Source organism: Spea bombifrons, chromosome 2 (genome assembly GCF_027358695.1).
Source record: "Spea bombifrons isolate aSpeBom1 chromosome 2, aSpeBom1.2.pri, whole genome shotgun sequence".
In the NCBI taxonomy this organism is placed as follows: Eukaryota; Metazoa; Chordata; class Amphibia; order Anura; family Pelobatidae; genus Spea; species Spea bombifrons.
In genome coordinates this window covers 121,483,622-121,507,158 of record NC_071088.1, presented here as the reverse complement: position 1 = coordinate 121,507,158, position 23,537 = coordinate 121,483,622, and the positions used below count along the sequence as shown (strand labels likewise).

General features: G+C 41.1%; 1 protein-coding gene across 1 annotated transcript in view; it reads right to left on the bottom strand.

Annotated features, from left to right (window-relative positions):
- Positions 1-1,292: 1,292 nt before the first annotated feature.
- FOXO1 (forkhead box O1) overlaps positions 1,293-23,537 on the bottom strand; it is a 34,120-nt gene continuing 11,875 nt past the window's right edge. The window contains exons 2-3 of the mRNA XM_053456327.1: positions 2,043-3,378; positions 1,293-1,524 (exon numbers count right to left, since the gene is read on the bottom strand). Of these exons, the coding sequence (XP_053312302.1) occupies positions 2,056-3,378 (1,323 nt within the window). The 3' untranslated portion in view covers positions 1,293-1,524; positions 2,043-2,055. The remainder of the gene's footprint in view (positions 1,525-2,042; positions 3,379-23,537) is intronic.

Genomic DNA, 23,537 nt, shown 5'->3' with positions numbered 1-23,537 from the left:
TATTACATTGCGGAACCTCTAGAAAATAAATAGAACCTGTACTGTGTGAGGGTGCGCGGCCGGTAACGATTTATTCTACGATGCGTTACAGGCCGTGCCGCAGAGGGGGGGGCTTAGCGTCATACAAGCAATCAAAGCATCATAAACACTTTACGGTATAGAAAGCTTGTCGGGGGGGGGGGCACAGAGTCTCAGGAATTTCCTAAGCTGCAGATAAGAACATTTATACATACATTTTAAGGCAAAAGGAAGAAAGTTTGCTTCTTATTTACATTTATCCTCCATTTTCCGTTAAGAATGTTCATGAAAAAAAGTTAACCATAAAAGCCCACAAATCCAGTAAAAAGCACATGATAAACAGGATAACGAGCGTTTGTGCCTTTTTTGTTTTTTAACCCCTTCATGACAATGCATTGTTTTGAATGGGTTTAAGGACAACCCGTTGTCCTTAAGGGGTTAAACTGTATAATGATGCTGGTTGAAAACCATTAAAGGGAAAAACTACATTTGGGATAAGTGCGCAGAGGTCAAAAGTATTTCTATATTGTGCCAAGAACCAAGAACAGGTCTTTAAAATCAAGACGCTCCAATTGTTTCAGGTCTGACCTTGTATGCAGATAGTTACAGATTTGCAAGACAGCAATACTACCAAATTGAGAGCGAATGTCTCTTGATAAATATCTGTAAGCACTACGCATAAACTGCTTCCTGCTCCACACATCTGTATCAAGAAATCTGGTCTCGGGTTCACTATATATAATAAGGTATAACCCTGTTTGTCTCCGTAACTAAGCTTCGTGTATTCATTTATAATACAATCCTTTTGCAACTCTGACATAAAGTGACCCAAAGTGGTGTTCATTTGTATGCAAAATGCTTTAGTCCACTACTCTTAGTTTTGAGCATATATTTTATATCTATATATCTATATCTATTTATAGCTATAGATATATATATAAAAAGCAATTTCGATAAAATGCTTATCTGGGGAAACAAAATCCCATTAAGATACAAAAACAACATGGTTAGCACCAACTTAGAATGATTTTAACGCTGGCCCAACAACATAGATTTGGTAGTCAGTGAATTATACACAAAAACACCTCTGATGTTAGCACTGGTTCTTTAAAGTTTCTGAAGCCCAATTGATGCTTGAGTCCCCTTGGTTGGAAAAGTTTTTGCAATGCCTTTAGAAAGCCATGATGTTCAACAGTCAATGCAAGCAGATGGAAATGTCGCCTGGGGGCCGGTAGGAGATGTATTGGTAAAGCTGCGAGGGACACCGATTATCCATTCCTGATCCAAGCCGTTTTCCCCCACTCTGCTTTGTATCAGGTTTGGCACTTCGTAGCGAAGAGAGTTCCGAGATCATCAAAACTTGTATACATGAAGGAAACATCCTTTAGGAGAAATCCATATTATATGTTAAGTTTGAGAAACAGAAACGGTTCCGTGAAAATATAATCTGTAGAAGGGCATCTTTGGACTTTCTTCTTCTGCTCACCACTATGACACTTACATCACCTAAATGGGGAAAAAATGAAAACAAAAATGAAATCACCTAACAGAAGATTTACCTTCAATTAATGTTTTCTATGCATTCTGCTAGATCAGCAGGTCTCAGCTGCAGGCTTTAGTATTTTCAAACAAATACAAATATTGCCTTTTCTAAGGTGAATTACACAAGTATCAAGGGTGCTTAAACAAAGACTAAACCTTACGGAGTGTATGTGCCAGAAATATATATAGTTTGGGGTCACTTAACTCTTTTCACGGAAAACAAGGACATTTCTAGCTGTTATAAATACAAAAGGGCTTTCTAATGATCAATTTAGCCTTTTAAACGTAATGTTGGATTAGCAAAGTGCCACTGAAACACAGGAGCGATGGTTGCTGGAATACTAATAGGCCTCTGTATGCCAATGAAGATATTACGTGTGTGTGTGTATAATATATATATATATATATATACATACACACACACACACAGTGTATTATATATGTGCACACATGTATTCCAAGGAGGTTTAAATTGTGCTTACCAATTTCCAGCCTTTATCCAGATACCCAACTATGTGTGGTGGTTGTTACACTGTGAGGAAAACTTTGGTTGGGTAATATGCTATCAAAGTTAAAATCTGCTTCATCCTCCATGAGGTGGTCATTGCGGATAATAGACTCCACGTCACAGTCCAAACTTTCAATAAGCATGTCATCTAGGTCACTAGGAAGCATCTCCTGGTGAATGGAGACAATGCCAACTCTTCCATAGCCATTGCAGCTGTTAACGGGATACGGACCCATACCTGACATCTGAATAGGCTGACCCATAGGCACTTGTAAAGAATGTTTCGCTGCTGACAAGTGGTTAATGCCAGATCCGTGCGTCATGGCACCCACTGTATTGGGCAAGGCACGACCGTTGATTGACGTCTGCTGGCTATGTGGCTGATGCGAGTGGGAAAAAGTCATTTTGCTGTGAGATGACTGACTGCCATATGCTGGCATTAAAGAACTGGTCACCATCATCGAATTCTTACACACTCTGCCACTGGCCTGTGAAACTGCAGGGTCCACTGGGGTCAAAATATCATTATGGGGTGGTGAATCTGATGTAAGAAGTTCCTTTAAAAGTCCAGGAACAGAATATGGACCAACAGCTCTATACGATGGTTTACTGTCAGGTACTGTTTGCATAGGCATCTGAGAGATTGAGTTCATACTAGCTTGAACATAACTATATTTTCTGTAGTCAGGGTTGGGTGATCCCATACTCGTGTTTGGTGACGTTAATAAATAACCAGACTGCTGCATCATTGAGGCAGGCGAGGACTGTGTAGAAACAGTCAGTGAGGTGTTTGGTGACAAGAGGTTCAGGTTATCTAGCAGATTTTCCATGTTTTCAGAGTTTCCCAATTCTGAAAGGCTTGGCAAAGTAGAAGTCAGCTTGGTTGATGATGTAGGGTACACCAGACTATGCACATCAGCATCCCCAAGATCGTCCTGCTCCGGCATGATCGGAGAAAGCCTCCCACTGATTGTACTTGCGTTGGAACTCGTTCTGGGTCGGAATGTGTTCCATGCTTCGAAGTCATCATTGCTGTGTGAATTTGGACTTCCAGGCCACTTGGAGAACTGTGATCCAGGGCTATCCCCGTTGCCGTCTTGGCTTGACTGGAGGGAGGCTTTTTTCTTGGCAGCTCTTCCTCTGCTTTTGGCAAATTTACTGTTATTGTCCATAGAAACAGCTCTTCGTCGTGGCGATTTCCCATTTTTCCCCCCTTCAGGGTTGAGGATCCACCATGAACTTTTACCTGTTCCTTCATTTTGCACTCTCACAAATTTGCTGTGAAGGGAGAGGTTATGCCGAATGGAGTTCTGAAAGACAACAAAACAATGTATTAAAATCCCATTCATTCACTCTTTGTGCATGTATTACATTATGTGTATCTTTCATAATAAATACTTAAAATGCAACAAATTATTGCCCTTTTCCTCCTCCTTTCTCCTTACACTCTTTAAAAAACTGCTTCCACTGGAGAAGACAAAGAAATAATGGAATAATCATGGTCATCAAAAGATAAGACACAAAACGTACACACTCATGCTAACACCCTTAAGCATTCTTAAACATAGACACTCAATGACATATGATGGGTGGAGTGTCACTTTAAATGCAACCTTCTGCCTTAACGCCTAATTACTTCGCAAAAAGTGATACCACATCTATATATCTAGATGGCTCAAAACAAATCCTCCTACGTCCAATATGTAAACGTGCTGTGCCAGTAGACCATGAAGCGTTTCATTGTTCCATAAAAAGATGCTACATATTTTCAGCAACTTTCTTACTCATCAAAAATATCCTAAACCGGTGCTATTGTAACAAGGACATCTGAGGTCACACGGAGATACTTAATCTCCAGCCAAAAACACACACACAAAGTAAATTTCCTAACAGGAAAATAGTCTGCTGGCCAGTTACACAAATTCCTGTTTTTACTTGCAGCAATCAAGGGGGGAAAATGGATTTAATAAAACACGGAGAGAGAAAATCCTTACCAAAGAGAAAACAAATTAAGAAAAAAAATTAACGTGGAAAAGAGAAGAGACGAGTGCAGCGTTTTGTTTAAAGGGACTCACTTTGCGCAGTTAGCTTTTTATGGGTCTTTTTGATATTTACAAGAAACGTTTTTCATGATTCCTGCCTCATGGAGAGACGTTCGTGCGACCCCCTAACACAATCTATAAGAGGGGTGCCTGATTTGCTAAATACCTCAAGGAACTGGAAGTTTTCCCGCATGCCTCCCCGTCCAGCTCTATATGATGGAGGAAGTAGATGCGCAAAAAAGGGATTTAAGTCTCCAAAAATAACAGCACTTATTAAGCTCATTATATCCGAGAGGATCAGCAGAATACATTAAGAACCGATACACTGAATATTTTTACACTTTATTCGGATTCTTTAGAAAGACCACTAATCCGATGCTTGGGATTATAAACAAAAGATATGTATATTTTATATTTAGACATCGATACTGGGCAGTTGTGTAAATTGCAAAAATAGGCGTTTTAGTTTATTTTTCTCATTTAACAAAATGCACAAAAATGAACAGAAATCAATAATTGGTGTGAAAAGTGATCTAGTAAATTTCCTTCCAACTCAGCAAAGTTCTATAAGGATGATTTATTTAATCATTACTAAATTCTTTTATGAATTTAGCATTTTTTGCTTTCCGATGCCGCATAGCATTGCCCATGCATTTGTCATTTTTGGTCAGTAGCCTGATAAACGGATCCGATCTGTACTGCATTTCTATGAAACAGAAAAAAAAAGAAACCCAAAAAGGAACAAAAAAGTCTTAATTTTCTAAAACAAACAAAAAGATAGCTCAGAGATAAAAATAAACGTATATTGATTTATGAAAATGAAACGGCACGTATTGCCAGTATAAACACCTACACATCATGCCACTGGGGCAGATAACAGCCTCGGATGACCACGATTGATTCCAATGAATGCAGCGCACTAGGCTATAGCAGTAAATAGTAAATAAGCATACATTGGGCATTTAGTTTCAGGTCTTTTTTTAGAGGTGCCTCTTTATATCGATGTATATTCATTGCAGCGAACACAATTCTGATAGTAATTGGTGATAACTCCAAAACTATCGGCTGCAATATGCTGTTAATTCTTCTAACTTGCTGGCTGTTCCACCAACTATACTGAATGCGTCTGTAGAAACCTCATTTTTTGGTACTGGCGTGCATCGAAAAGCCTTCCCCAGAAGTAACTCTAACCGTGTAAAAATTTGCCTCATTTATATTTTATCCAGGAACATTGAATTGTCATGCAACACAAAAAGCAGGCTCACATGGGTTGTTGCCATAGAAACTGAAAAGGCTTCCCAAAAGTTTGTGATGTTTCTATATGAGTAAACCCTTAGAGGAACAAAATAAATGACAGAGCTGCATATAAGGTTGTTTGCTTAGACAGAACATTATATTCACATTCTGTAGCAGTGGAACAGCACCTTTACATGCACACTACACTAACGTGTTATTCTGCTGTTCTGTGAATTGGATCAAATTGGTTAATCCCCGAGGGTGGCACTTCTTTTACGAACAAGCATTTATTCTTTTGCATTCGGGAAAAAAAGAGAAAAGAACAAGAAGCCTCCAGAGAAAGTCTTCACCATGCATTTAAATGTCTGGAATGGGCAGCACGTAATTAAGAATATAACTAGTACATTTACAGGCAGTGATTTATTCGCAGGGCAAGGTATGGCTGGTGATTTCGCTCTGGAATGCGTGAAAGAACTGGGTAAGATGTAGAATATAAATACAGCCTTCAGCCTGTGAAGGTAGTTATCAGTAGCCAAGCTGTTAACCCTTCCTGTTAACCAAGAATGTGTTGCCATGAATCAAACATCTGTATAACACGGGGAGGAAAAGGGGAGGGTTGGTGCCGCCTTCCTCAAGCTCACTTTTAACCCCTAGAGCAGCAACGAAAAGGGCTGCAATTCACCTGTTTTGGAATGAGCCTTTTGCTGGCGACTAAAGGGTTAACAGGCAACCCACAAAAGTTAAAGGCAACTTCGGTAATTAGAAGACTTAACTGGTTTGGCACCAGACAAGGAACCCGTCACCAAAAGGGTTAAACGCGCATCCAACTAGAGACAGAAAAATGGCACAAAACCAGGTTAGTGATGTAATCATTCCTGTTACATAACGAGCTCATTACTTTAACCCTTCGAAAGCATTCAGCTACTGCCCCTCTTTCACAGGTTGAAGTGCTAAATAATTTAGGGCTCTGTCACAGGCCACGCACATAGCTAGGCATGGGTGTAAGCTGGGTTTATATATTGATTTATAACGCATGTCACCGGGAAGGATACGTCGAGATTTATGGTTTTCTTTGGTTGGCCGCAGAATAGTTGCGCAGGGACACGGATCGGACATTCGCAATATACCAATACAAAGTTACTTGTTTCTATGGCATATTCTGCGCAGTCTAATCTGAAAGCACATAGGAGGAGGACTGTTGTACAGAGGTCAGAAAGCACACAACAGTAAAAATCACACCCTTCCTGTTCAACTTCATGGTGGATTCACCTTTGTGACTCTTCAAACATGGCCAGCACCACCCACGCTCCATCGCATGCACTGCAAAGGTAATTAAGCGATTAGCAGTTACAGCATGAACAATACAAAACATCAAGAATCGCATTAAAGATCATGATAAATTAACCGGCTGCAGCCATAATTAGTCACAACAGTGGTCTTCAGAAGCGCTTTTGTTTGGGTGCTTCAAAGACAAACGACAATGCCGCATTAGAACGGTCACATACAGAAACCGGAAAGTGCCTTTTAACCAAAGACAATGTCTAGAGGGCAGTCCAAGACCCCGAGATCGCCACTGTTCTGGTTTGTAGAATGAAGAGGTATCTGCGCCTAGAAGCAGACCCTTTTGTAGGTTATGCTAAAGTCATGTTCTTGCAGGAAATTCCTGTGTCGCAGGAAGCAGCTCACATCTTAAAGGAAAGTTTAAGCAAGCTGCAAGATAAAGACCAGCACCGACGGATGTCCTGAAAAGGGAGACGTCACCGCGCTATTCAATGCCGTCCCCAAAATCAAACAAAAAACAATAACGCTGGGGAAAAGTTAAACAGGGGGAGAAAGGCATAGAGCTACATGAAGAAGTGCTTAGATCTGGGCTTCGAACATGTTACATGTACGCCGGGGCAGCTCTTCACATGTTCAACCTACTTCTTAATCTAGGCTGATTACAGCGACGTAACATTATTATAAATCAGTCACACTTTCCTGGATAGTTTCATTAGCAAAAATAAATATGGGCGCATTTACTGCGCATACGCAGCGGGGGGTTTGTTAGGCCTCCCCAAAACGCTCGCCGAGCAAGTGAAGGAACTGGTGGTAAATATAGTATGTGTCAGGAGACGTCTACAGATGAACATATCTCCTGCGCTGCCAACTACTGAGGAGCAAACACGCAAGGAGGTATTCTGAAGAACCCCCTCCCCCATGCATTTTCAATGGGGAAAACACAGAAATGTAAAAAGATTAAAGTGCATATGATGGCTGGGTTGTCCATTTAACACCGATCCTAACTAATTGTAGGACAATATCTTTTTTTTTTTTTTTTTTATCAGTCTTTGCGGTGTTGGAGATGGATGAACCAGCCAGACCCTGACCCTCACAACACACAGGTCAAGACGTGTACAAGGAGGAAGAGGAAGGTGTTTGACCAAATCGCTGGCGCACCCCTGCTCCCCTGGCTAGTCCAGCTCTGTGGACATACCGTCTTGGGGTCCTGATCCTTCCCGCCTCCTGTGTCACGCAAAGCATGACAGCAGAGCAGGGTTCTGGCAACGTGTTACCACTCGCTAAAGCATTTCATCTTCACGTGTGCAGACTTAAACAAATTAAGTAGTTTGACTTCTGAACATGCTGCAGCACTTGCACACCGACTTTTACAGCAAACAAAGCACGTCCTACGAACTAAACAGGGCCATTTTCTCCAGGCCTCCTCCTCATACATTATGACAGTTTGATGTTGGCTACTTGGCTCCAATGAAACCCCAAATGAATGCCTTGCATCACTCTCTGATTGTAAGATCATGAATGCCTGTACTATTAAGGACAAAAAAATAGGAAGCGGACGGGGTGATGATTATCATGACTGATCCACTGGAATAATGAGATTGCTTTCAAAGCCAACTGATCATGGACCCACCAGCCCAATGTCATAAGGAAGGACTTTCTAAGTATCTATTAGGGGATCATATAATAGACATGTAGGTTAGTAAATGGGTTTATAGTTTTCCAGGAAGCAACGCCAAACACAAAACAAAATAACCAAGGGAAGCTACATCACTTTTGGGAAGCTTTAGAAAATCCCCCAGCCTTTTTCTTGTACGTATTATAGTAAAAGAATCCTAACAAAGAGCCCTTCCTTAACAGATTTCACCTGAAATATGTCAGATGAAATGAAAGCACAACTACTCTGAGCCTACCTGAAAAACTGGATTACAATTTTGAAAGGTTAAAAAAAAAAAAAAAAAAAAAAAAAAGTTATAAAGCAAAATATATATTAAAAAAATCCCTTAATAAAAGCAGCATTCTAAGTTTACTGCAAAAAAAAGTGTGCATGATGAGAATACACTGCTTTGTGAGCCTGAACGTAGATGTTTTTAAGATGGCTTAGTGCCACCCAAACATTAACAGCCAAGGCTGTAGAACAAATGGAAATAAGTGTGAATGTGCTTTAATGCGAGCCTCTATGTCCACCGATCTGAAGAGCCCTAACAGAGAAGAGAAAAAACTAAACAGAAGATGTATTATCCCTACAGACACAATGTGCTTTGATGTGTAGACATTTTTATAGGCCAGGACGGGCAGAGGAAAGCAGGTGTACAAATACTAATGATGGGATATCGGCAGGGCACAGGAACGCACTGGTATGGAATACCTACTCCATATAATTTCCTATAAAATAAAAGCTTTTTTTTTTAAACTATAAATATGTGACGCTACCTCTATGCACTTGACCAAATAACCACATCATAGCAGAGAGAGCAATAAGAAAAGCTGTGATAATAGCCTCTATAGGAAGAGATATTGGTTGAATGACATTGATACTGCTTCATGGACCACTGATGGGATCTCATTTAGAAGATGGTGTCTAGTTTTGGTGACCATGGTTCAAGTCCAATAATTCAAAAGGCCACCTAATGGTTAAGTCAAGGAATCAAGAGGAAAAAATCCAGGAAGGAATCATCTCTATACGTATAACAAGCACAGGACGGACAGGGCTTACAGCAAGTGTACGATCATAGCGGACTAGCTGCTTCGATTGCACCGTGCTCTGCTCAGCGTCGTGCCTCATGCCTTTTTGGGGTGGTACAGACTGTGATTATAGTGTTGAGGATGACCGATAATATTAAGCAACGATGGTACGTACACCTGACGGACTCTCCGGTGCTGCATGGTGAGATTAAGACGCAACCATTGCGTTGGGGTTGTTTTTGAAGAATGCGTGGTGAAGGGGTAAAAAAGGAGAAATCAGGGCATTTTGGAAGTGTTGGTAGACAACCAAAAAAAATGTACAAGGCCAAACGAGTGCTTCATCTTAAGACGGGCACTTATACTAGTTTTTAATAAAACACAGGGGTGTAAGAGTTAAAGGACACGACGTTGGATTATGGAAGATGGAACTGTAATAAAGCACCAAGACACCGGCACACACAGTAGGCTGACACTTTCGCAAAAATATATATTTTGCCATTAGTACAATTTTCAGTTGCGTAACAGACCGTGTTATAGCAAATTACACAAAAGAAGCGGTTTTATACCAGAATAGAAATCTCCCAGCAGTGTATCCCAGCTATCCCAGATCTTTCCATGGCTTTGTCAAATATTCCTAATTACAAAAAATGTCCTGAGATGACTCCAAGTATAATGAGTCCATTCGCTCATAAAAGTCTCCTTGGAAAGCGCCAAAGGGACATAATATACAACAGGACCTGCACGTACCTTGAGGGGGTAATATGAAACAAATATGCAGAGACCAATAGACTTGATGCACTCCCCATAAGACAACTGAGGAGATACATCCTGAATAAACACAGATGCATCCTGGCCATGATGTTAGGTTATGAAACAATGTGGAAAAGTCTACAGAGATAAACGTGATGGAAGACACCTTTCATAAAAAAGAAAAAGTCAAACACATTAGCAGGGGCGTACCTAGAGTATTTGGCACACAGGGCGGATCCTGTATTTAACCCCACCTGCCCCCCCACACTTGTAAATACGTAAACGCCCTCTCTCCCCTCAACATCTCCCTATCTTCTCCACCAACTGCAAAGAAGCTGTGGATCATCATCAGCAAATCAGTAAAGTTTCCAGGACAAGGTCTTTACATGTAAATGTAAACCCAAGACATAATAAAAGATGTGTTATAGGGGAGGATACATGGCATTCATAGCAGGCACCCAAAGAGTTAAACACACGGGTCACAGTTATAAACAGCATGCATATGAAAAAGCTATGTGCATTCATTCTCCGGCACCGTCTACAGCGAACTGCAAATTAGAACTAAACAGAAGAGCAATCCAACATTTACATCTCGTTAAGATGATTTAATGCGAGTCGTGCAAGAAGAAGCCCTTGCTTGTACCCATGATTGAAATAAAATACTACACACGAGTCCACCTCCAAGTTCACTTATCTTACACATTTCAGCGTTAGACAGCTGGACACGGTAGGGGAAAAAAAGCCTGCAGGTGTGAATAAAGCTGCTGTAAACAGGAACAAGAGAACTACATTATTGGATTGTCAAGGAAGAGTTTCCTTGTTAATGGGGAAAATAGTGCTTATATACCACAGGCTTTATTATCCAGTGTATATGTGTGCGTGTGTATGTGCATGCATGCATGTATGTATGTGCGAGTGTTTGTATGTATGTATGTATGTATGCGAGTATGTATGTATTCAGCCAGTGGTATGTTAGCCCTTTGCATGTGCCCTAGACCTGTATCGTAGTCCATTATTCTAGACAAAACACCCTGACTCCCTATCGTACTGCCTGTGGTAAACAATACAATGGATGACCCTCTGACCAATGAAGAAGGGAGAAGAGGACTTCATTAGTATTGCCGTAAAGAGTCAGCTCAGTGTGGTGTTTCAGCAGAGAAAGCCAGCCAAAATATCACAAATGACAACACTGTCCGCCTCCAGGTGTGCGGATAAAAGAATAGCCTTGAAGAAAACTTTGATTTAGTGTTTGCAGGTAGTGATTGTGAAACTATGCACCAACATGAATGCTTGACGTGTTCAGGACTCCATGTAATGATAACAATTGTCAAGAACCAATGGCAAGCTTTGAAATGAGAAATACATTGTTCTGCCGTTCTCTAGTATGTTACATACATAAACCACAGTAAGATCTGTAATTTTATGCTTTCCACTGGATTGATCGCATTATAAACACACTTAACAAAAGCTTTTTTGTCTGTAACTATGGCAACAACCTATCAGTGCCTCTGTGTAACATAATGAAACATTTTCTGAAAAGAAAAAAAAAATATGAATGAGGCAAAATGTTAGATCTCAACAATACTAGCAATGTGTATAACCTCAGAATTAGAAGGAGTTATATTCAGCTGACTAGTTGGAAGAACATAATTAAAATCATTCTTATACTTTGTATGTATACAAGATTTTTTTTTAACTCTTAAAATAATAACCCAACCAAAATAAGTTTTAAATTGCCATATCCCTATTTATCTGATAAATTAGGAATATATTTAGCCCCATCCCTTCTGGGGACTGATTTTAAAGGTTAGCAGGGAGCTAAAAGCCTTACGGAGCAACTCGCATCCAGTATGTGCCGCTGTCAACTTCTTGGACAAAATCAATTTCCTTGAGCATTCCAGACTAAATTGATCTTCTTTGAAGGATGGAAGGAACATATTTTAGTATTTTTAAGCATGGTTAAGTATGCCAATAGTATGGGAATAGAAAAAAATGGGGAATAGAAAAAAATGGGAATAACATATTTTATAAAGGCTCTCGGGTAGATCCTGAACCCTCTATTCAAAGTAGAGCTACCCTGGGAAGGTATGATAATAAAACAGAAACAAAGCCAGATTGGCTGGCCATATTTTAAAGAAACTTTCGTTTACTTTGAGTAGAGCGTTCAGGATTGAGATTACAATCTAGACAATGTGGCCAAACGCTGCACCTATGCTTGGAGAAGAAGCCAACTCCCAGAAACTCTGGTTAAACCTAGAGTTCCCAGGTGTGCCTATTGTATGCAACATGTTACCGTCTTTGGTTAGTCTACTGTGGTCTTCTAAGCTAGGAGAGTATCAGCCAACATGTAATTAGGATTGCTGTAGACCCTATGAAAACAAGTATGGATTATATATGTTACTGTAACACAGTTTAGTCTTAGAAATATGTCATGATGAAGATGATCCCCTGGATCAGCCAGAACATTATGAGATCCCTCGGGTCTCCACTCCGTCTCTGAGCATTTTCTTGGTTTAGGTCATATTTGTGAAATAATTCTGCTGGTACCTTGCTGAATTTGGTGCAGTATGATACATTTCATAGGTGTGTCCGCTCTGGATACTAGTTTTATGGATTTTTTTAATCAATGCGTATTATAGGTATATTATATAATAGGTATATAGGTAATAGGTACGCGATGTTCTGCTATCAGCTGTGTGAGCAGAACCTCTGCACCTCCGCGTCCCCCCTCTAAACCTACACACATACTGCAACCGGTTAACGTAGACATCAGTTTTAAAAACACTTGTGGCTTTTGGGCGTGCAACCTGAAACTCCAAGTGCAGCCATCATAAGTGTTTAATCAAAGACCACCATCAGCAGAAACCACAGGAGGAGGGCCGGCTCCTGCAAAACTAAAGGTGCTGTTCCACTATATAATAATTATGCTAAGTAAAGCTTAGCAGATCTGTAATTTTATTCTTTCCTTTGAAGGTTTCTATGGCCTAAAAAAAGAATGTGCCTGTCTTTGCGTTTGTATCACATGACAATTAGGTGTACCTTATTGCTTCCAACCGAGGTATAGGCTCTTCCAGCTTCAGAGGTTAAGACAAAACCATTAAAAAGTAATACAATTCCAAAAAACGGGCAGGAGTGGATTCTCTGACGTACGCTTTATTCAAAGTTTGTTTTCACTTTTGCGGAAATCGGGAGATCAACATGTTTTTTTCAACTACCTAAACATTGCAAAATCTGTCCAGGCATAGTCCACTCAAACAGATTGAGAAAAGAACATGGAGAAATACAGTAACGTAAAACACAAAGAGAATCAATAATACCCCAGAGCACAAACCTGGACGTATTACCAAAAACATAATACACAGCCATCACCCAGACCAAACGCTTCACAAACGCTTCAGAACGGTCGCTGAAACCCATTTGGGAGCAGTCGCTAGACAGGTGGGTTTGCTAGCTTCACTGTACATTTGGAGTGATATGAGCTTCTCCTGCTGATGGCCCCGTTCCTGATGTTCTCCACGTGCCTCGCTGATGATTCCTCATAAGATTTGTTGCAATCTCACAAGTTATGAACCCCATGAAGACTCTGCCAAGATTTGGCAACCTAGGACAGACCATAAGGCACACCTCACATGACTCCACATACAAGTGATTGACATTCAAGACCCGAGACGAGCTGCAGCTCTATCAGTCCTTCATCTGACCCCATCCATCATTTTGTTTCTTTTCTTTTCCCAAACTTTCCCTCGATGTAATCTGTCTATATTTGTGTTAACATTTTGTGATACATCACATTGTATTTTTTTTTATATTAACAAATAACTTGTGCTAGCATCTCCCGTGTCTTCTACCAAGAACATGATAATTTCAAAGCATGCAAGTGGTTGGGACTTGAAATATTTGTACAACACATAGCTGGACACAAATTAAACCGGCTTCACCAGGCTAGTTCATAGTTATTGTTGTTTTCCTAAAAGACAACAGACAGGTTGCAACGCATACACGGAGCAGAAACCACTGGGAAATATCACAAAGGATTGTATTATATGTATAGCGCCAGCAGATACTGTAGCGCTACTACAAAAGGGGGACAGTAAAAACCAACATTGACTGGTGCAGAAGGAAAAGACGGCTCTGCTCCAGTGAGCTTACAATCTCATGTAGAAATCACTCTTTGAAGTAAAGGTACTTTACCTTAAAATTGTTTGCTTTTTTGTAAACCAAAGTGAACCTGCGCAGCAGGACAGCATCTTACTTCTGTGTTAATCTTATGACTCGTGGAACGGGACCTTTAATGATTTTTGTGACTCACCCAAAACTCATAAATCTGATCCCTTTTTATTAAAACTTGGCTTTTAAAGAGCAGTGAGCAAAGTGGTAGTAATCACCGCTCAACAATCAGGACTGGTGAGTAAGACCATTCTGATTTACTATGACAAAACATGGAAAATCGCCCAATTAGTCACCCTTAAAGTTTAGATTTAAGGCTCAACGTGTGTGTTTTTTTTTTGTTTTTTTACTTTTTATTTAACCATAAATATAATAGGGTGAGTTTTGCCATTAAAAAGCAGGCGACTAGTAGATGTAGCCGGTCAACTCAGGTTGTGTTGGTGTCAAAGGAAAAACACAGATCCTCCAGCCGTATCGGGAGTAATATTTCAAACTGTACGACGACAGTTCATTATTACGACAAACACTGTTTTAAGGTTGGAAGAAGGACTTCAAACGCTCCCGGTTCCAGGGAATTATAAAAGTAAGCCAAATCTCAAAAATCACACACAATTTAAAGCAAGGGATCTGAACAAAACATTCAGAAAATCTTGCATATTTCTAGTTAACGAAACATTGTTCCAAGTCTCTTGCATTTAAAGTTCGCTTTGAACAGTTGTCAAAAAGTATTTACTTCAAGGCGTTCTCCATTATTGTCCTTTGACAATAGGCAGCGGTAACAGAAGGAAAACAAAGCCATGAAAAAGCACGGGTTTTGTGCGAGGCTACGGCGTTCGCAGCAGGCGGTTCTTACGCTCTGCACAGTATTCTCTTCTATTTTTCATGAACATGTTTGTAACAACGAGACAAGTATATGGGGTAAAAGTGTACCATCCGGTTGGAAATCGTGTTATTTCTGTTAGGAATATTTATATATTTATATAATATTTATATTCGTCCCACACTTTACTTACATGTTACTTGTGTGACGTTGGCATGTTGTACAACGCGTAACCTGCTAACATACCGTCACAGCACATTTTACAGCCTCCCATAAGCAGATTTACCCAAGCCCTGAGTTACAATGTTTCTGATCAGTCCAAGCATAAAAAAATGAAATATACAAATAAAAAAATTTAAAAAAATAATTAAAAAAGGGTCTCTAGATTTAACATGGGAATTATTATATCTGACTATGCCGTCATTAAAAAAAAAACGCACCTAAAATTCTGTTTTTACTCTCTCGGCCATGCACCTGGTGGCATAACATGGTATTTGTCATAATAATTTTTGCCAATACAGATGTCAGACCTAAACCCAGACAGCCGACGCATCCGCCTCTATGACCTTACGTGAATCCCATAACACAGACACAACCTGAAACCCAAACACTGGTTGCCACGCAGACTAACATCGAAATGGAACGCTAAACGGGACGGCAAGTACCTTACTCTTAAGCTTTGCCCAGTTTGACCGGCAATTCCCCACAGTGACGTGCCTTTTATATGTCTAGAGGAGCTAAAATTTTAGCCTTCTTTCACATTACTGCAACTTAACTCGCAGCAATATCTACCAAGGTAAGTCGGCAAGCCTAGATAAGGCCTTCAAAACAATGTGTAGCCGGTCTGTATGACCTTATGATGTAGTTTTATATTTTACTCAGAAGTAGCAAATATCTTTCATATTACCATAAACGTAAATCAAAGTTCTATTAATATTGAATCACAACCACATTCCAGGGAAAACATGAGATCCATCACAATAGCATCGTGCCTTTTAGTGAGCGGTGGGCACCTCCAACTGGTTCCTGGTGGAGAAAACTGAGGCAGTCCGGTGGGAACCAAGAGCGCTCTTACTGTTCTTCTAAATTCTTGTGATCAGAGAATCACAACAATCGCTTTTCAATCACCGTGTATTTTTGTTTCTTTTAGTTAGTTATATGTTTACGAGGAGTGGAAACGGCCATGTTCAACTGTTCTACCACTTCTGCTGGGAGACTGTTCCACTAATCCATCACCCTGTTGGTCAAAGTGATCACATAAAGCAAATAACCCTGATCAACCCATGCTTATCAAAAGTCACCTTCCCTTCATATAGGCCTCTTTTTTTAATATAAAAGGGATATATAGATATTACCTTAAGTAATCTGGGTTCAAGACTGAGTTCAGGGCTGGAAGGAAGGAAATCTGATGATTTGATTGGCTGCTGTTTCCAAAAGGCCCTCTCCAGCAGGATATCATCTTGATAACAAGCGAAGGGTCAACAAATTCTACTACTGTTTTGTCGTCAAACTGCCAAGGGGGTTTCCCATACACACACACAAATAGGAAAATATATATTGTCCAAGAGTTCAAACGTGCAGAACGGCCACATAATGAGTCTTTATAAGTAAGGACAACAAAACGGAGGCGATTACAAGAGCATAATAATATAGCCTGGAAACAAAAACAAGCCAGGAGAAGCTTGGAAGCAAAACCGGACAACTTAAATATAAAAACTATAAAGTTCCTCTCCTTAGGTGGAAAAATGTGTAAACTACTGAACAAGATGTTAACTATCCAGCAAGAACGATGAGAGGCGGCATACATTAGCAACAAAATATAAAGGGGTTAAAAAAGGGGTATAGAGAGGAGGTCATACTCTAGATAGACCTGTCATGTGAGAAAGTATTTCTTTCCTCTGTGAAAGGGTTAATTAGAGGGATATAGCCCACAGCACAGGTGTTGAGTGCGAGTGAGTATAAGGCTGTACAGGCAGACTGTTACTCGCCACCAGACTCCATGCGCGGAGTACGCTCACAAAGTACTCTGTTCTGGTTGTGAGCAGAACTGGGCCAAAATCCACTGACTCGACTCAGACGTTGCCAGTGTAAACTTACATTGGTTCAGTCAAGTCGCTGACAAAGCTGCTCAGTGCAAACCAGAACACAACTTTCAACCCGACACCACGTGCGCAAATCACTGTTTAGTTAATAAGCCCCAAGGTAAATTAGTCTCTGACACAAAATAATCAAGCAAGCATTTAAGAAATGTGAACTTTCCACATGTGTGGACTGGGTGGGATTCGGTTCCTTCTCTCCCGTCTTATATCAAGCAAGCAGGGGGCCCTTGGGGAATATTTTCTGCCGTTTCACATGGGGGGTCAGTGCATAGGGCTATAAGCCCATCAATGGCCCTGACCGGAAGGTGATGTCACAACAGGGCCAAATGGGCAACGCTGCAGCTACCCCAAACTATACACAGGGGTGTAAAGAGTTACGAACGCAATGCTCCACATATTATATAGAATTATTATCGTCATACCCCAGTCATACCCACATGCCCTTCTTGTTCTATTCCAGGAAAGCTGCCGTCACTAGCATTTATTTTCTAGAAGGGGTCAAGGTGCACGAAAACATTAAAACATATTAACGAAAGGTTCCCGCTCTGTCCCAATACTGATTCTTTGGTCTTCATCTCTGAAGCGTGCGTGAAGCGCTGTCTGCGCTGTATTTATTCCGTCTATATGCGGTGGGAAGTGTACAGATACAGATAGAAATATTAGGGCCTCTACCGTAGCTTTTCCGTTATCTGTCTTAAGGATTTGGGCACATTTCCTTCCATTAAGGGTGGAGGTGCTTTTATCGTTAAAGGGTTAAGACTGTGAGACTCTTCTCCATTCCCGTGTGTTGGAAGCCACAGTTTCAGTCTTAGTAGTGCAGAGTATCTACCGGAGGGGATATGAGAGGTTTCCATTGTGTTTAATCCACTTCCTATTCTATGCATTTATTACAATGATTTGTTTGCTTTTTGCATTTCTTATATTTGTAGAAATTAAAACACTTTAACAGCCATGCCTTCCTCAGTCTTTAGCTCTTCAGGTTTAATCATAAATACATACCACTGTGGATTCCAACCGGAAAACTAAGACAAACCGGTGGACAGACGGCCGACGGAAACACAAACTCGGAATGCGGCTGGATATGCAGCCATATAACCTGCCATTGGCCATTCTTACATCACATGGCCACTGGCCTTAAAGTGCCAGGGCCACCCCTTCATTGCCAGCTTTTGGGCCAACTCTGTATACAGAAGATCTACTGCTACAACTTAATATACATTATTATTATTATTGACACGAACACAAATCCCATGTGCCCACCTTGTGGCGCTCTGGGGGGGTCCCTTCCGGTAAGCCTGATGGGTGGCTGTGACCAGACTTCCATGTGAGTATAAAACCATTTCTGATTTTTCATACAAAGAGAAGCCGTGTCCTAAATCGGCCTTATGTACTGTACTTTGATCACACATAAATGAGATTATTAGCAGTTAAAACAAAGTAATTGTCTCTGCTGAGTGGGAATTTAAGTTTGACAAACAGTTCGGCAATTTTTGCTCTACATTTTTTCAATGGGACGTCTCTGATCCAGCGAGTGAGTCACGGCGTAAGTGATTTAGGATGGTTATAAAATGGGTCTTGCTCACGGGTGAACAGAAGCACCGTGTGACACGAAAATGGAGTGACTCCTATCTATAAATCATTGGTTGGCTCGTATAGCGACCATTTCAGAATTATTAACATGTTCCCATCTTTAAAGGGACACTCCAGCCACGGTATGCACTTTACAGGAGATGTTTCTGACCGAACGGATCTCCTGCACATCTCAGGGCACATGCACAGTCTACTTACCGCTAGCAGATAAAGCACTTTAACTTGCATAACATAACATGCATCGGTGTGGCTGTAGGGGACGTTACGGGTCCCCTCCAAATTATTTTGGTACATAAACACAGATCCAACAGCCAAAAAAAAGAAAACATACCCGCCTTGTGTCACTTTTTCACATGGCCAGAGGTCAGACATCTCATGCCAGATTTATAACAAACAACTAATGGAGAAAGAGGTCAGTTCATCTGTTAGAGGAAGAACATATTATTTCTAACCCAAGTATGACACAAACCTGAAAGGCCAATGCCCCCTTCCCCGCTTCCCTGGACAGGTTGCCCTTTGCAAGGCCAGGGCAGTCACACAAACAAGAAGTCAACGCCGCGGGCATACATAGCAGAAGAATTGTCCCATCTTATGTCGCGGTTTTCCCCTATACATTATAAAGGAAAAGCCCCAGTGGGTTCCCCCTGCAGAAAGGGCCGAGCAGCCCTTGCTATATCTATAAGCAACATGGAAGCTCCTTAAAACTGTCATCACCGATCCAGCATTTGATTATACCGGACCGGCTCAGCCCTTCCCGCAGGAGTATTTTAAATGGCATCGATGTACCGCCATGGCAAGCGAAGAATCCATGTCCAGCTGCACACTCCATGCACTCCGACACATGTGGCGGTAACGGGCAACGAGCCAAATGTGGAAGAGAAGATAGACATGTATGGGGGCTTCTCACAGCAAAGCTACGTGATGTTTGAAAGTGATTATAGGGGAAAATGGGAACTCCATCAGCCTGAAGAATGATGACAGCCCACACTGTCCATGATAGATCACGGCAGGTACTTCTGTTCAGAGACCCGATGATCAACCAACAAAATAAATCACCAAATTATATTTAAAAAATATGCTACAAATCAAAATGAAATTATTTCCAAACAGAGGTACATTGCGGGTTCCATCAGAAAAGCAATCCTCAAAAACGTTGGTCTCTCAGTATGCAATACATCTACAACGGTTTAGTAATTATAAGGAGCCGCATGCTTGCTTTGTTTTTTGCTTAGCTTCTTCTTTAAACATTCTTAGGATACAGAATCCCAGCACCAGCACAAAAAAGGTTAAGAATTACCTGTAAACAGCAGTGCCAACATACTCTAACACACACAATATATACACACACAAACACACACACACACAATATATACACACACACGCATACAGCACGAGAAGGCCTCGTTAAATGCTTCAACACCTAATTAACATTTGTTACCGTTCCCTAAAAAGCGGGTTTTCACATAAACATTCCGAAACTTGATCTCATTCCCCAACACTCAAACTTTGCGGCAGCACAATCGGCCGCTGACTTATATCACCATATTATGCAACCACATTCCTGGCAAATGCCTTAATCGTTACACTTCTATAGTCAGCACGTGCCGCGCTCAAACGTACTCGTCACACCAAAAAAAAAAATAGAAGAAAAGGAGATGAAAGGGCAACGTGAAGATCGCTGCCAGCCTTCAAACTACCCAGGACGGCTTGAAGAATAAAAAGACATAATACATAACACTTAAAGGGTCACTCCAGACATCACTTTAATGCAAATGACAGCTGCACGGTCCCGTTCAATTTCCGTGGTGTTGCTATGACGAATAAATGGGGGGGGGATATTAGGCATTTGCCCCTTTCCTCAACCACATAGTTAAAGGATGTGAAGACCCTTTAAAGACAGATCCTAAGATAAGGATTATGGCCGTCTCCATCGGCAGCACCTAAAACAAGAAAAGTGCACAACCAGGACACCAAATACGAGCAGAAAAAAAGTACTTGATCAGTAAAACGATGTATATAATAAGCAAGTCATCTCCAGACCTGGCGGCTTCCACACTTCTGTCCTAAGCTGCTCCGTATTATTATTATTATTATACCGTAACACATCCCAATGTCAGCAGGTTCATGGCGAGTGGGAGCTATAATAATAAATGGCCCATTTTCCGTGCTCGCCGAGGAAATACATCACAGCTCATTGTGGACCGGTTTTCGGGGCTGTTTTTACAGGAAAGTGTAAAAATAACCAGGTCATTCCGCTTTGCTGCTTATATTTTTTTGATTAGAGCGGCCGGCACCGAAATCAACTTAATAATAAAGAGGAACGCGTTTTCAGGACGGGGCTGGAAAAAACAATGCTCGGCACAAGCAGGAGAGAAGCATGAAAAACACACAAAAACTGGCATAAACACCTCGAAAGAAAAATGGAAAGAAGGGGGGAACAAATACGCAAGGGTGCCAAAAACAAATTTAATTGATCAGTACAGTAACAAAACAACTGCTATATTTGTTATGGAATAAAAACCATAATTAGCGTGAAATGTGCGATTGTATCTTAATGTTATTCTTTAAGACGGCTTCAATAACCGTTCAAATAGAAGTTGTTTTGATGTGAAAGAAGGTCCGTAAAAAGTCTTAGAGGTTCTTCATACAGACTCGACATAGATGTTTCATAGATTTGCCTTCTTAGTAATACTTAAACTATTTGTTCATACATCATATATATTGGTGACCCATACGGGACTGTTAAATGTTTCTGACACCCCCATTAAAGAAGAATGCACAATAATCTACTTCAAAATTTAAACAACACTTCACTGACCTACAAGGTGCAGCCCTGTTTCTGCAGCTGCCATCCTCCATGGTCCAATAATTAAGACACTGATTGGCTGCTTAAAGTAGCCAATCAGTGGCAAGAAAGCGCTCCTACTCAAGCCTGCGCTGGAGCTGACTGGAGGCAAGTATATCACGCGCCGGGAGATGTATTCAGCCGAGTGGGGTGGGGGAAGGGTTAATGCATAAGGTGGGATTCTGCAGTATTGCATATATTTGCAAAAGGAACACCACGGAAATTTAAAGGGACCCCGCGGCTATCCAGTGCTTGTGATGGCTGAAGTGTCCGTAGGGAGTAATCCATGCACTTGCCTCTGTGAATGGGTAAAAAGCCGGCTCTATAAAGTGCGCCCTGACACTTTAAAGCGATCGGTTCACATTAACATAATGAAAACACTTACCTTTAACCGGCAGCCGTTTATTCTAAACTCAGAAAAGCGAAAGGACAAAAAAAAGCAGGCTTAGCGGAAGCAAAAACATTAGGAGTTTCTCTTTTTGTACATTACTCTTACTGAGCGACGCTTTTGCCACTTTTAAACTTTGTAGCGACTTCTGCAATGTACTTTGGATAAATCCTTATATGCGTTTCTGCAATCTAATAGCACCATACACGGCATCAGTTAAATAGTCGGGGGGGGGTACATGAACCTTTAGTCTAGATCTCCTGGGCGCCGTGTTGTTTGCACTACATACCAGTATACAGCAGGTCAGCCTCAGCCGAGAAGAGAGACAGCTGGTGAAAACACGCAAAGACTACATCAGCAGCCGAGTGTGACCAAGTGTCAAGTAAGGGCACTTTAAACTGGGCATTCCCCGCGCATGGATGCTCTGCAGCTTCCACCAAAAACTAGGCGCTTTCTATTAGGTCAGAATTATGTCCAATAGTTTATTGTGACCCTGCCAAATAACCAAAAAAATAAAATAAAGGTATTTTGTGCCCCTTGCCCCCCCAAAAAAATTGTCTTGTCAATGGGACGATTCCTGCTCCTGATTGACAGCTTAAGCATCCAATCAGTGGCAGGAAAGTAATCCCATTGAAAACAATGAGAAGACTCTGGGAGAGTACGTGATGTGCAGGGAGGTGGATTTGGGCTGGGGTGGGAAAAAGTTCTAATGCTTTTGGGGGGTTTCTGCAGAACCCCTCCTCCTCCATGTATTTGCAAAATGGGCCACACGAAAATGTAGAGGCCATATGTTGGCTGAAGCATCCCCCCTTCAACCATAGAGATTTTACAGCATTTTTCATGGATCTGATGAAACTTAAACAAGAATGGGACAGACATACGACAATCCTGAATCTAACAAGACCACGGACTGGCTAAGGTCTGAGTCTTTACTACGGGATAAATAGGCTGACTAGATGGGCCAAATGGGTCTTATCTGCTGTCAAATTCTATGCTTCCAATACTCCAGTAATAAATATTGTATCATAGTATTTATTGTGAAAATTCTCCACAAAATAAGTAAATAAGACGGGAGATACGGGAATATGAAGCTTGAGTCAGCCACGCGGGAGAAGTCCTCGGAAACACAGGGCTGGTGTTTTTACGAGTTCCCGGAAGATGAAACGTAGACCGGCCACTTTAACAAACATGACACTGGCGCTAACGTTAGCACAATATGTTTTGCACATCATGTAAATACTTTAAAAAGTTACATAGCCAATTTTCCGCGATTCACTGCAAGTTAATAAGTGACTGTCCCAGTGGCCAAAGTTCGGCTCCAAAGCTACTATCTTGACACGTTACTTAAAGGGAAACATCCCCAAAACATGCAACTATATTTCAACGCAATCTGGCTCCGTGCCGGGGCATGGGGGGGATCCTTCCTTATTCTTATCTATATGCCACCCCCGAGAATGACTATGTATACGATTTTAATCTTACATCAAAAACCATAGAGTTAAGTAGCTGAAAATAGTAGGTGAATAACCTAGCGGTATATGCAACCTGGCTATTATGCATAGATTTCAG